General features: G+C 38.5%; 1 protein-coding gene across 2 annotated transcripts in view; it reads left to right on the top strand.

Moving 5' to 3' along the window:
* aadac (arylacetamide deacetylase) overlaps positions 1–12,177 on the top strand; it is a 46,518-nt gene that overhangs the window by 21,279 nt on the left and 13,062 nt on the right. For both annotated transcript variants that reach the window (XM_051863719.1, XM_051863717.1), the window contains exons 2-3: positions 4,353–4,581; positions 5,474–5,543. In XM_051863719.1, coding sequence (XP_051719679.1) covers positions 4,398–4,581; positions 5,474–5,543 — 254 coding nt within the window. In that variant the 5' untranslated portion in view covers positions 4,353–4,397. The remainder of the gene's footprint in view (positions 1–4,352; positions 4,582–5,473; positions 5,544–12,177) is intronic.

Below are 12,177 nucleotides of genomic sequence, written 5' to 3'. Positions count from 1 at the left end.
ATTTGCGATTTTGGCTATTGTTTTTGCTTTATCAAATATGCTACATTCTAAATGTATTCAGTTCACAAGAAGTGCATAATGAAACATTTCACAATTAAATAACATAGTATTAACAGCTTGATAAACAGAGATGGCATCTTTTGGTATCTTTTGTCGAGTGTTTGTATTAGTCTTCGGAAGCCGTCTTTACTGACGATGTCCGCAGGCACCATGTTTTTGCATATATATGTCGTTTTGATCCTTTCTCATAAGGCGTGATGCTTGCAAATGCTTGAACGATGGATACTTGTTCAGTCGGTTCAGGCTGGCTTTGAGGTGTGCTTTAGTTAGTTTCGATGGATTTTGTCGACATGCATTGATCATACAGTTTTTTATGGCACTGTTTTAAGTGCTGGAACAGGTTTGTTGTATGCCCTGTTTCGTTGCAATAATCTCACAGGTCTTGCAAATTATCTTGCTCTCTGACACATCCTCTCTCCTGAATCCAAAATATTCTGAATTAAAATATAAATAAATTAATAAATAAAATTGCAGTCTTACGCGATTTAGAAATTGCAATATACAGCGGTGAACGCTTTTTACTAGCCAGAATCTCATAGTTACAGTAATTACAATATGGTGTGAACACACCTTTAGACTTCCCAACTAGTAATAAACTTCTCAGGAGGAATTGAATGCATCATGGGTATTGTAGTTCTAGAGCTCAAGCATGTGAGATCTTTGTAGTTCCAGTGCATGTAATACTTAATAAGTATACAGAGCTTGTCTTCTTTCAACTCAACATGCAATTTATATTTTAAAAACAGCAAAAATAATCCAGAAAAAGAGCATAAGACAGAATGCTTCAGTGGAAAGCAGCAGTACTCATTCGCAGCGGTGGGTATGTTCTGCCCTTAAGCTTGGCTGCCATAAACTTTGCTGTTGTCATGACAGTCAGCGCAACAGGAAAAAATAAGAACTCAGAATGCATAGTCTGTGTCCGAAAACTTAGCAGCTGACTTGTTTCCTTGCTGCCCTATAAGGCAATGACTTAGCAGACAGCGTTTGCGCACAAAGGTACCTATCGAAACTGATTTCTGAAAGGCTTCTGAGGCAGCATGATGGTCTAATGATCTACAACAAAATAGAGAGATCATTGGTGATAACTAAGCAAATATTTACCACAATACTACTACAATACTATTTACTAATACAAAGTTGTTCAAAGACATACATTTATAGACAAACTAAACTAACCACCAACTGTAACTTTCAGATGCCATCTTTATTTTTTAGCTCAACTGTCAGGGAATTCAACACACAGGATTGTGGGACATCAAAGGCAGTGAAGGATACATCTATGCTGTCTTCAAAAATTGATCAGATGAAGGTCTTTCAGTAGACGTGATGAGACTTGATATCTTCTACAATAGTCTTTACTCATCTTACTTTACTCGCACAAAAACAAATTCAGTATTCCTCAAAATGAATAAAAACACAAGTCTGCTATAATTAAATGCTAAATAATAAAATCTACTTTAATTTCACTTTATTAAACAATGTATTTGCTGCTGACCGAAGATCCAATTCAAGCATACTAATAAGCAAATATGCCTATTGCCTTTAATTAAATGTCAAGTCTGTTCAATTTTTAATTAATTAATTAATTATTTTTTTATTGGTGAAGTAAGAGTGCTCAACCTGCATCCTATTCTTCTGCAATCTAAAATGGTATTGCATCTGCAAGGTGCGTTTGGGTTGCGCCCTCTACTGTACGGGCATGGATTTGCATTTCCTTCACCCTGATTCACCCTGATTTATTTAGCTTTTTTTATTTCACCTACTTATACTATGCCCCTAAAAGTTTGTACTGTTTTTGTGAAGAAAAAGTACATACTTTTGAGTGTGCAGCAGAGCTTCACACTGACGAAGTAGTATGTCCCAAAGCAGTAAGCTTTGGGACACACTACTTCGTCATAATTGCGTCTTTAATGGGCCGCTCTGTTGCTTAGTTATGTGCAACCTGTCACTGTTTAAACTGCCCTGTCAATCATCTTGTCACAGTTATAATCCTCCACATTCAATTTAATTTAATTTCCTACCATATTGGAGAGAAATGTAGTAGCACATGGATCTGCCAGTCGTGGGTCTTTCATATGAAGACTCTCTTCATGTGTTTGCAAAATGATGCATTTAAAAGTTAATGACCAATCATATCTTTATAAAAGTTCACAATGCTGTTGCAGATGAAATATAATGTGGATAACATTGAATAAATATCTTTTCGTCAGGTTAGATACTGATAATTAATCACTCAAACCCCTTTATCTAAACTTCTCATCGCTACTTTAATTTTTTTTTGTTGCAGTAATTAGTTTATCCACAAGGTGGCAGCCATGCCCTGGGGGTGTTGATTCACAAGGTAGTCAAAGAAAAACTGCATAAACAGAACAGACCGGAACGCATGCAAGCTACAGCAACGATGGAGGCCTACATAGACGAGAGATTGTGTGAAGAGATTGGAAAGTTCCCTCATTTGTACAACTCTAGCATGAAAGAATACCAAGATGTTTACATGGGTTGTTACTCGTGGTGAGAGATTGCTCAAAACTGCTCATGCGTCAAACGCCTTTGTGAGTCGTGAAGTATACTTAATTGTTCATTGTCTTGTGTTAAAGTTATGCATTCGTTCTCAGTGTTTATTAAAAGTGTTATCTCTGTTCATTCTGCATCACACATCTCTCTTCATTTGGATTATACGAGAAACTCTTGACAGTGAATAAATATTTACAAAGAATTTAACATTTTATAATATTAATTTAAATGCTAATTGTTTTTGAGGTGTATTTAACATTTAATGACAATAAAAAATAGTGGCCATCAAATTACGAATTTTTATATTAATTCGCATAGAAGAAAAAAATTATTTTATTTTTTCTTTGCAACGTAGTGGACAGTTACGATAAATCAATCGATTTTAATGTCATCATTTAAAAAAAAAAAAAATGTTTGATGTACTTTTCAAGTCTAAATAAAATTGTATTAAGTATTAAAGTATTTAAGTATAAATATATAAGTATGAATATGTATTAAGTAAAAAGTACTGTTTTTTTTTCTTCAAAAAATGTAATTAAATAAAAGTAATGGTATTCAGTTTAAACTGCACTAGAGTAAAGTACAAATCCCTCCAAATAATATGTAATTATAGTAATCAAGTAAAATTACTCAAGTATTTTACACCCTTGCTAGGAGGAGTTAGAAATTTTAGTCTCAGAGGAAGAATAATAGTAATTTTTGGAATATTCTTTAAACTTTAAACAAAAACATTAACCTCCTCTCACTTCACACATCCCTGAAATGTCAGCTAGATTGTGTCAGGATTTTTCTCCTTTCTGTCACCTGATGGAGTTTGGATTCCTTGCCGCTGTCGCCTTTTGGCTTGCTTAGTTGGGGACACTTGATATTCAGCAATGTTTTTGATCTGCCTGCATTGACACCATTGTATCCGAACTGAACTGAGCTGGACGATGACATCACAGTTTTCTCCAGAGCTGTTGTATAGATAAATTAACTAAATTAATAAATATTGATTTTTACAAAGGAATGAATCAATACTGAACTTACTTAAGCTGGACAGTGACACCATTTTCTTCTAGAGTTGCTGTGCAGCCAAAGTTATGTTCCTGCTCTCACTGTAAAGCTGCTTTAAAACAATCTGCATTGTAAAAAGCGCTATATAAATAAAGGTCACTTGACTTGACTTGTTATCTCTTCTCTGATGACGGGCAATAATCAGTCTCCTCCACCAACCTGTCACTCAAATGAGGTAGCAGCAAATTAGCAAATGACAAGGATTCTATTAATTCTTAATTGTTGCACCCTACATTTTTTTTCTCATTTCAGAAGTTATTTCACTCTGATATATTGTTATTTCATTCAACACTGTACAGATAAACAATGCACACTTTGCCATAATTTAGGCAGGCCCCCAGCCATTTAGGATGATCCACGTCCATTAGAGTCCAAACATGGTTTATAATACTAACCTGCAAAATATCAAATGCTATTACTTAAATAGATTTTAAGTTGGCATGAAAAATTGTGTGTCGAAGGCTTATGTGAACATGCTGGAGTAACATAATTTACCATTAAGTGGCTTAACAAAGGGCTGTTGTGCACTGAAGCAAAAGTTTAGGGTGTTCTGGCTATTAGTGAGATGATCTCAGCTGACCAACCATGCGTCTGACTTGTTCATAACCTTTGTGAAAAAATACAGCCATGCATCATGTGGCAAGCTCTTTTGTGGAAGTTTGCACACAAAATAACCCAAACACTGCCGTTTCAATTGATTTGTATTTTTTCCCTCTTCACAGGCAGAACTTAGTGAGCAGGTGGGACTTTTGGACTTTTGGAGAGTTATGATGTTCATCACCTTTGCAGAGCGAGTTGTACCTGTGTCAGATGAGAGGGTGCAAGTGGCAGATGAGATTTTTGATGGGGTAGAGGTGATTGTGTATCAGCCTACTCAGCAAGAAGAAACAGGAGAGCTAAGAAGAGCCATCATTTACCTGCATGGAGGAGGATGGTGTCTTGGCAGCTCCCGTGAGTCCCATTAACCACACACTCTGTATAATGGAATGTTCTAGCTTTCATATCGTAATAGTAAGGTAAATGTATTTCTGTTCAAACTGCCCACTGGAATGTCATTACATTTCTGAGCAGGGTCAGAAATTAATGGGAGCTCAGGGCAAAAATTCCAACAAAATGAACAAAAATGCCCCCTAAATTCAAGATGCGAAAAATGAAACGACTGTCGAGATTGAAGTGGAATGTGAAAATAAATGAAAAGTGTTGATTGCAGCATTTACATTTAGATCTGCCCATGTTGCATCAAAGAAGGTATGCTCAAAATGTCCGAGTTTGTTTCAGAGCACACTCACTGACTTCTGCACTCTTGCAAATTCTATTATAATAATAACAAAGTACGATATGATGTAAGTGATTCATTCTGCAGTGTAGACCACTTCAGTGATTAGAACAGGAGTTTTTCTGAGTGTGCAGAACTCATGCTGAACTGAAATCATTGACTGCTATAGTGATGGGAATGTTTTTTTTTTTTTTCTCTCTTATATATGTGTATATAATTTAGTTTTAATGACTTTTGCTTTTCATGCTGCTAAGGTAACTAATGTGAAGTCTTGCTTTTGTAATGCATAAAAACTAATTGTTGATTATTTGTATAATTAAAAAAATATCAGTTTTATTTCATAGATTGAAAACTGCTTTGAAATTACACATGTAGAGAAGCTGTTCTAAAACACCTTCTAAAATGCTATTGGTCTTGCATATTAAAATAAAGTAATGGATAAATAAATACGACCTAGTTGAAAAATGTTTTCAGCCAGAATTTGCTTTAATCCCTAGTAGTTACTGTTTTATCTTTAGAAGCTCAATTAAATAAAAGTCAAAATAATTTTTTTCTTTCTCACCTTAGGTATGGGCCCATATGATCTCCTAGCCAGGCACATGGTTACAGAACTCAACGCAGTTATTGTATCTGTAGAGTAAGTATCTAATGTTGTTACAGCCATTAAATAGTCAACTCAATAAATATCATCTCTAACCCGATTTGTAATAAAGTAGTAATAATTTGTTATAGAATTCCCTCCATTTTTTTTTTTTTTTTTTTTTTCATTTTAAACAGGTCCTGTTAGTAGCTTTATTTGAATTATTACTACACAAAAATGTGCAAAAATGTGATAGGCATATCACTGTCAGTGGCAACAAATGGTTATTTTCAGCAACATCAATTAAAACCATCATGTATTCTGCTCAAAAGTGATGGGCAGTTGGACAGTTAATTTCAATGAACTGGTTAAAAAACAACAACAACAACAACAACAAAAAAAAAACAATTCACCAGTTCGTTTACATAATCATGCAATGATGTCACATATACACAATTCTATTATTAAATGAAGTGAAATGTGGATATTTTACATGTCTAAAGCATATAGTGAATAAACTAGTATTAATCGGCTCACCTTTTTACATAAACCATGAGAAACCATAAAAAAAAAATTTCTTTTCGTCCATCATTCAAGTCAACTGCTCGTTCACGCAAATGCTCTTATCAGCAGCTCATTTGTTCTTCACGGACATGTCCGAGTCAGAACTGTTTCCTCAGTTCAGTGTACTGATGACTCGAAAACTGTTAAAACCATTAACCAACTCTTGACTCGAGAGAGAACTGCTATCAGTATACTGCTTTTGACTCGAGAACTACTGCCATCGGATCACTGTTATATCTCCATTACATTTTATTTGTTATACTTATGCTTTTCAGCAAAAGACATCAGAAACATACATTTGCCCCCTTTATGAAACCCTTGCCAGACAGTTTTCAGCATGTTGGACATGCCCGAAAGTCTGTTCTTATTTCCGAGGGAGGGAGATTGTAAAGGCTGGGACTTCCCTTGTTATAGACCATAGAAGCTTGGGTATCTTCTTCTACTATTGGAAGACATCGGCTTAGGGAGTGGCACCGCTATACAGTCTATATCAGTGGAGCAAGAAACAATAACAAACGTAATTCTGTGTTTTTCTGATGTAAGACTTTTATTTTGAAAGACGTGTATGAAAGCTGTTGAATCTTCTGTCAGATGCAATTTAAGTAAAGAGTTCCTGAGAAAAACATCTTGCCTGTTTCAGTATGTGCGGTCAGATGAGACGTTGTCATGTTATATGTCAGTGTCATTATTCCAATGTTATTTTCTTGTTACGAAAAAAAAAACTCTCTCACCTCAGAAAAACAAATTTTCCTGTCCTGTCATGCTCCTGTCAGGCATTCCCTCAGCATGGTATAGTGAGTATTGGTTCCCCATATCGAAAGTTCACTTCAAAAAGGGAACTTCTAGGTTAAGTATGTAACCCCGGTTCCCTGAGAAAGGGGAACGATACACTGCATCTCATTGCCATGGGCTTGCCTGTACATCTCCTTCAGACAAAGGAGTTGATGACGTGTATTACAGTTGCCCTTTTATACTGGGGAATACGTAACAGTATAGATTCCTCACTTACTCCAGTCTTAGAAAAGTGATCACAACATGTAATCATTGCTACATACTCATTGTTTCTGCTTAAAGGTGCAGTCTGTAAATTTTAGCGGCAACTAGCGGTGAGGTTGCGAATTGCTCAGTCCACAACTCACCCCTTCCTTTCGAAGCACATAGAAAAACTACGGTGACAGACACAGGACAAAGATGTCGTTGTCTGAAACAGAGGAGAGTAGCCAGTCAAGCAATGAGGTTCTTACTTCTAACAAAGAACGGTCTCTGCTTCTAATAAACCAGACGACTACTATGACTACTACTACTTCTTCTTCTTCTTCATGCATATTCAATGTAGTGACGATGCAAGCTGCCTCTAAAAACACCAATGACAAAGAAGAACAACAACATAGTGACGAAACGTGCTCTGTAGAGCAGTTTGTCCATTTAGGGCTAATGTAGAAACATGCTGGCACAAAATGGCGACTGGTGTAGAAACACATTTTCTAATTGTAATTCTTAATTGTAATTTTTGAAACAATATGTATTATTAAAAGTGCTATACAATTTAAAAAAAAAAAGAAAAGAAGAAAAAGAAATGGGTCAAGAACCAGTGTTGGGGAAAGTTACTTTGAAAAGTATTTGATAACTTGTGTTACTTATTTGAAAAAGTAACTCAGATATTTTGTTGTAAATTTTAAAAGTAATGAGTTATTTTACTAGTTACTTGGAAAAGTAATATGATTACGTAGTTGCTTGTAATGTGTTACCCCCAACACTGTCAACAACCTCAGTTTGTAGCTTTGCATTATGGAAGAAAGGGAGATTAGAATGAATTCTAGAATCAAACTTTGTTAGCCTTCCTACAGCATTCCATACTGTAAAGGTGCAGTAAGCGATTTCTGGTAAACACTGTTGATATTTGAAATCACCAAAACAATCACGCCAACACAAAAACGATCACACACCTATCTTGATGCCTCCACCCCCACATTCACGTACACACTATGCAACACAGGCAGCGACTATGGTGTATCCTGCTGTGCTGCCTGCCACCCAAGGGTATGATGTCATCAATAAGTGAAAGCAATTTGTGTTACTATGATAATTAAGGTTAAATGTCTTATTCTTATTTAGCTCCTTTACTCCTTTGATGGCAAAGTCATTCCTTCCATCCAAAAAACAAACAGTTTTCATGAACAGCTCCCTACATAACACAATAGTCCAAGTAACTAATATATTACAAATGTAACAAGATTAAGGGGTTATAGCGATCACTAAAAGCGGAACCAAAAGAAAAAACATATTTTAGGAGTATGTATGTTTTCTCACTTTTCAGACAACTTTGAGAGCCGATGCTTGAAACGGGGGTGTAGGAGGTTTAGACGTTCCAGGCTTATAATAATAATGCAAATGAACAAACAAGAAAAGATGACAAACGAGAATATTCAAGCTAAAGACAGCATATCTTAGTTCAATAGCGTTTTTCAAAAATCATTACTGCACCTTTAATTAAATAAAATTGAAACAAATTTAACTCTACAATTCCTGTCAGAAATATTGGAGATCTTGTAGTGGAAAGAGTCAATAACAGATTGATCAGAGATGTGTCAGAAGGAGAGAAACATATCAGACTCCTATAATATGCTTTATTCACGGCCAGTGGACCTTGTATCTATCACAGAAAATCCCACTGACAAAAAGAATACAACAGTTTATAGTATAGGAGCATGGCAAAGCATTCTACAATATGATTGGTTCTTCATATGTCAAGCCCTTCTGTTACTAGGTAAAGCAAGATCTGCCAAAATCATGGGCTTATTAGTTTGTTGGTTACTCAGTATGTCATGGGGCTATTTTATTTAGATAGTTGTCTAGTTTAATTTCCCCTTGTTATATTCAGATATGATTCAGACACACGCTGACTTTGAGCCAAGGTTTGGGGATATTTAGGTTTCAAAAGCGTACAAACATTAATCCTGCATGATTAATTAAAAACTTCCATCACACATGAGATTGAAAATTAAAAACATGTGGAGTGTGCATGAGAGCAGTTTCAGTGCCTGCAGGAACAGGGTTGGGAAACACTGCTATAGTGAGTGTGTTGTAGGCCTCTGTTTTGTTGGCTGTTGTGTTTGACCCCCTCCCTTCCACTCCCCATGCTTTGCTCTCCCCTTGCTCCCCTCTTCCAATCATCAATCATTTCCACAGGTTTACAGACCAAGTTTTTGAGCTTTTTCAAATCTTAGGTATGAAAGATCAATGCTAAAACATGATTTTCATTACCCTTAACAAACTTGCATGCTCTAATACCTATGACAGCACTCACTGTTTGGTTTATCTATATCGATTTTATCTTCCTATACCTTGCCCTAGTTTGCTAACAAAGCCGAACAGTGCACTTCCTCAGCCCTAACTCTGTTGGAGCATTTTCAACAAAAGGACATCAGTATGAGGATACGTTGTTCTAAAAGAAAAACAGGGACTCTAGGCTGTTCTTGCTGTACACATATTACCTTTTAGTGAACCCCAGCAGGAATGACATAAAATTGTTGATGACACAGCTGTGATCTGATAACCATCAACAATGAATCTGCAGTGAGAATAAGCCCTCTTTGCACACACCAGTGCTTCAGCATTCTAAATCAGAATCCCAGTAGTATCATGGACAGCAGCAAAAAACAAGGACGTGATATTCAGTGGATCATAGGAAAGAGATAAAGTTGAACGTTAAAACCCAAAAAGCCAGAAGGATCATGAGGCCCCACTTTCACGGTCTGTACTCGTACTGAAAATCAAGATCAAGCGAGCTTTTGCCCTTCTGCTCCACGGGAGGTTTCTGTCCTCCCTGAGCTCGCCTTAGGACATCTGCGTTACCGTTTGACAGGTGTAGCGCTCCAGTCAAACTCCCCACCTGCCACTGTCCCCGGGACGGGTCGCCAGGGGGATCGTGGGGATCGCTGGTTGAGCTGGCAGAGGAGTTTGATCAAGGTATCATTCCCCTGCCGGTCACTCGAGCGATCTGCTAGACATGGATGTACTTTCTTTTAAAGACGCATCCGATCTAACAGACAACATTTTTTTGGCTTCAAGCCAGGAAGAGCAGGATGTGGCTGCTGATGGTGATGAAACGCTGATGGAGCCCTCTCAGCCTGCCTGCCCCATGTACGAGGAGCTTCTTGAAGTTATGGCCCATGCTACGGAGAGTTTAGATCTCCCTTGAAAGCACAAGACACCCCAGATTGTTATTGGAAATATGCAACGCCGATCGCTGCTGGCAGGCAAGGCGAGTGCACTAACAATGACGCTACACACCGCACTCTCTAGCGGTCGTCAGTGCGAAGTGGTTTACCTGCACAGCTCTCACTAGCTGGCCACGGTTACACATGCAATGCAAGAGCGGAATCAAAGCAGCCTCTGCGTCTGTTTTTAGGCCTTCCCGCTTAGCACTCTCCAGCGGTGGAAAGCTTTTCTAATATTAATGTGGGTCCTAAAGCGCTTGCCCAGTCATAAACCTTCATTCCAGTGATATTATTTTGAGCTCTTTTGTATTGTGTCTCTCTTTCTTCAAACCTCCCTTTTTTTTCTTTCTGTCTCCTCGACCGTCATACGCCCCCTAATGCTGATTGGCTACAAGTTTGTTGTTGGTGTCAGTCCGACTAACTTCCAAACAGTGTTTTTGAAATATTGCTTCCCCCACCTTTAAATGGCAGGACTAACGTGGCTGCAGGTCAGGGCGGTGCGACTTTGCACACGTTGGCTGTGTTGCAAGCCTACCAGGCAGACCTGCTAAGAGATGTAAATTATGGCCAGGGCCTTTCCCCTGAGGCAGTCGCAGAGCGACCCCCCCCCCCCCCCCCCCCCCAAACAGGGGGGCAGGGCACATAGGAAGCGTAATCAGAGGAAGGCGAAGGAGGATCTGAGGAGGGAACATCCCCTCCTCTGACGTTCCTCGCTCCTTCTTCCCTCCCCCCAACACCATTTCAGGGAGGGCACGGTAATTGAGGTTTTTCACGCCTAACACACAGCTTCTGATACTGAACCAATGATGTTATGGCAGAGTGCATGTTTAAGACCACACGCCCTGCCATTCTGAAGGTTCAGTGGAAAGGGTAGTAGTTGCTGCCTCCCCCAGGCTCCCTTGGTTATTGCCAAGGCATGGGCTTCCTCCAGGTTGCTTAAGCTCCAGGAAGCCCACCTGGTAGTGCAAGTGCACCTTCCCCACTATGGGTTCTAAGTAAGGTCCTTGTCATGTCTTCCGAGCACTCACGGTCTCCCTTTCTAGTATGCTAAAGTTCAGGTTGTAGCTGCCTCTCCCAATGGGATCCTATAAGCAGGCAACTTCCTTGAGGCAATGAAGATGTAGCTGCCTCCCCCAGAGCTAGGGTCCCTTCATTTATCCATAGGGAACTGCCACCCCTGTAGGGTTTTTTTTTTTAGGCAGTATCCCTAGGATACAAATTTTAGCATACTCTCAGGGTCATAGCTGCCTCCCCTATGTGGATTACTAAGTAGGCGGCTTCCTTGTATAGGCAGCAAAGTAGAAACAGCCTCCCCCATTCGGGGTCTTTTTAAGCAGGCAGTTTCCTTGTGTGCACGGCAGATCGTTAATGTGGTCGAGCTTGGACCTCCCCCTTGGGGTCTGTAAGTAGCCCTCTGCTCCCACAAGATGATCCCCAGACTACAGGGGCTATCGTGGAGGGTTCCCTCCCCATTTTGGGATACTTTTTTCTTTGGACCTCCATGCTCTGTTCCGGCAGGCAGACCTTGGAGACTATAGCACGACTTTTTGCTGCAATCTGATCAGTCCAATTAATGAATGAATTTGATGTGATTTGTGAACTGATATAACAGGATGATTGAAAAGAATTAGTTCTAGCACAAATCGGACACCGCTTTTGCATCTCTGAGCATGTGACGATTTCTTCATTTTAAAATAATGATTAACGATATGTTTTATGAAATGTAGTGGACTAAAAAGTATGATCTTATGCTTTGGAATGTAGTAAAGTAAAAATAAAAGTTGCTCAAAATAAAAATATTTGAATAAAGTACAGATACTTGAAAAATGTACTCAAGTACAGTAACGAGGTAAAAATACTTTGTTACTGTCCACCACTGTTTGTTTCCCAAAGTGTCCTCTAGAGGA

This window comes from Ctenopharyngodon idella, chromosome 15 (assembly GCF_019924925.1).
Source record: "Ctenopharyngodon idella isolate HZGC_01 chromosome 15, HZGC01, whole genome shotgun sequence".
Taxonomy (NCBI): Eukaryota; Metazoa; Chordata; class Actinopteri; order Cypriniformes; family Xenocyprididae; genus Ctenopharyngodon; species Ctenopharyngodon idella.
The sequence above is the reverse complement of the archived record's forward strand: the minus strand, read 5'-3'. Positions and strand labels throughout refer to the sequence as shown.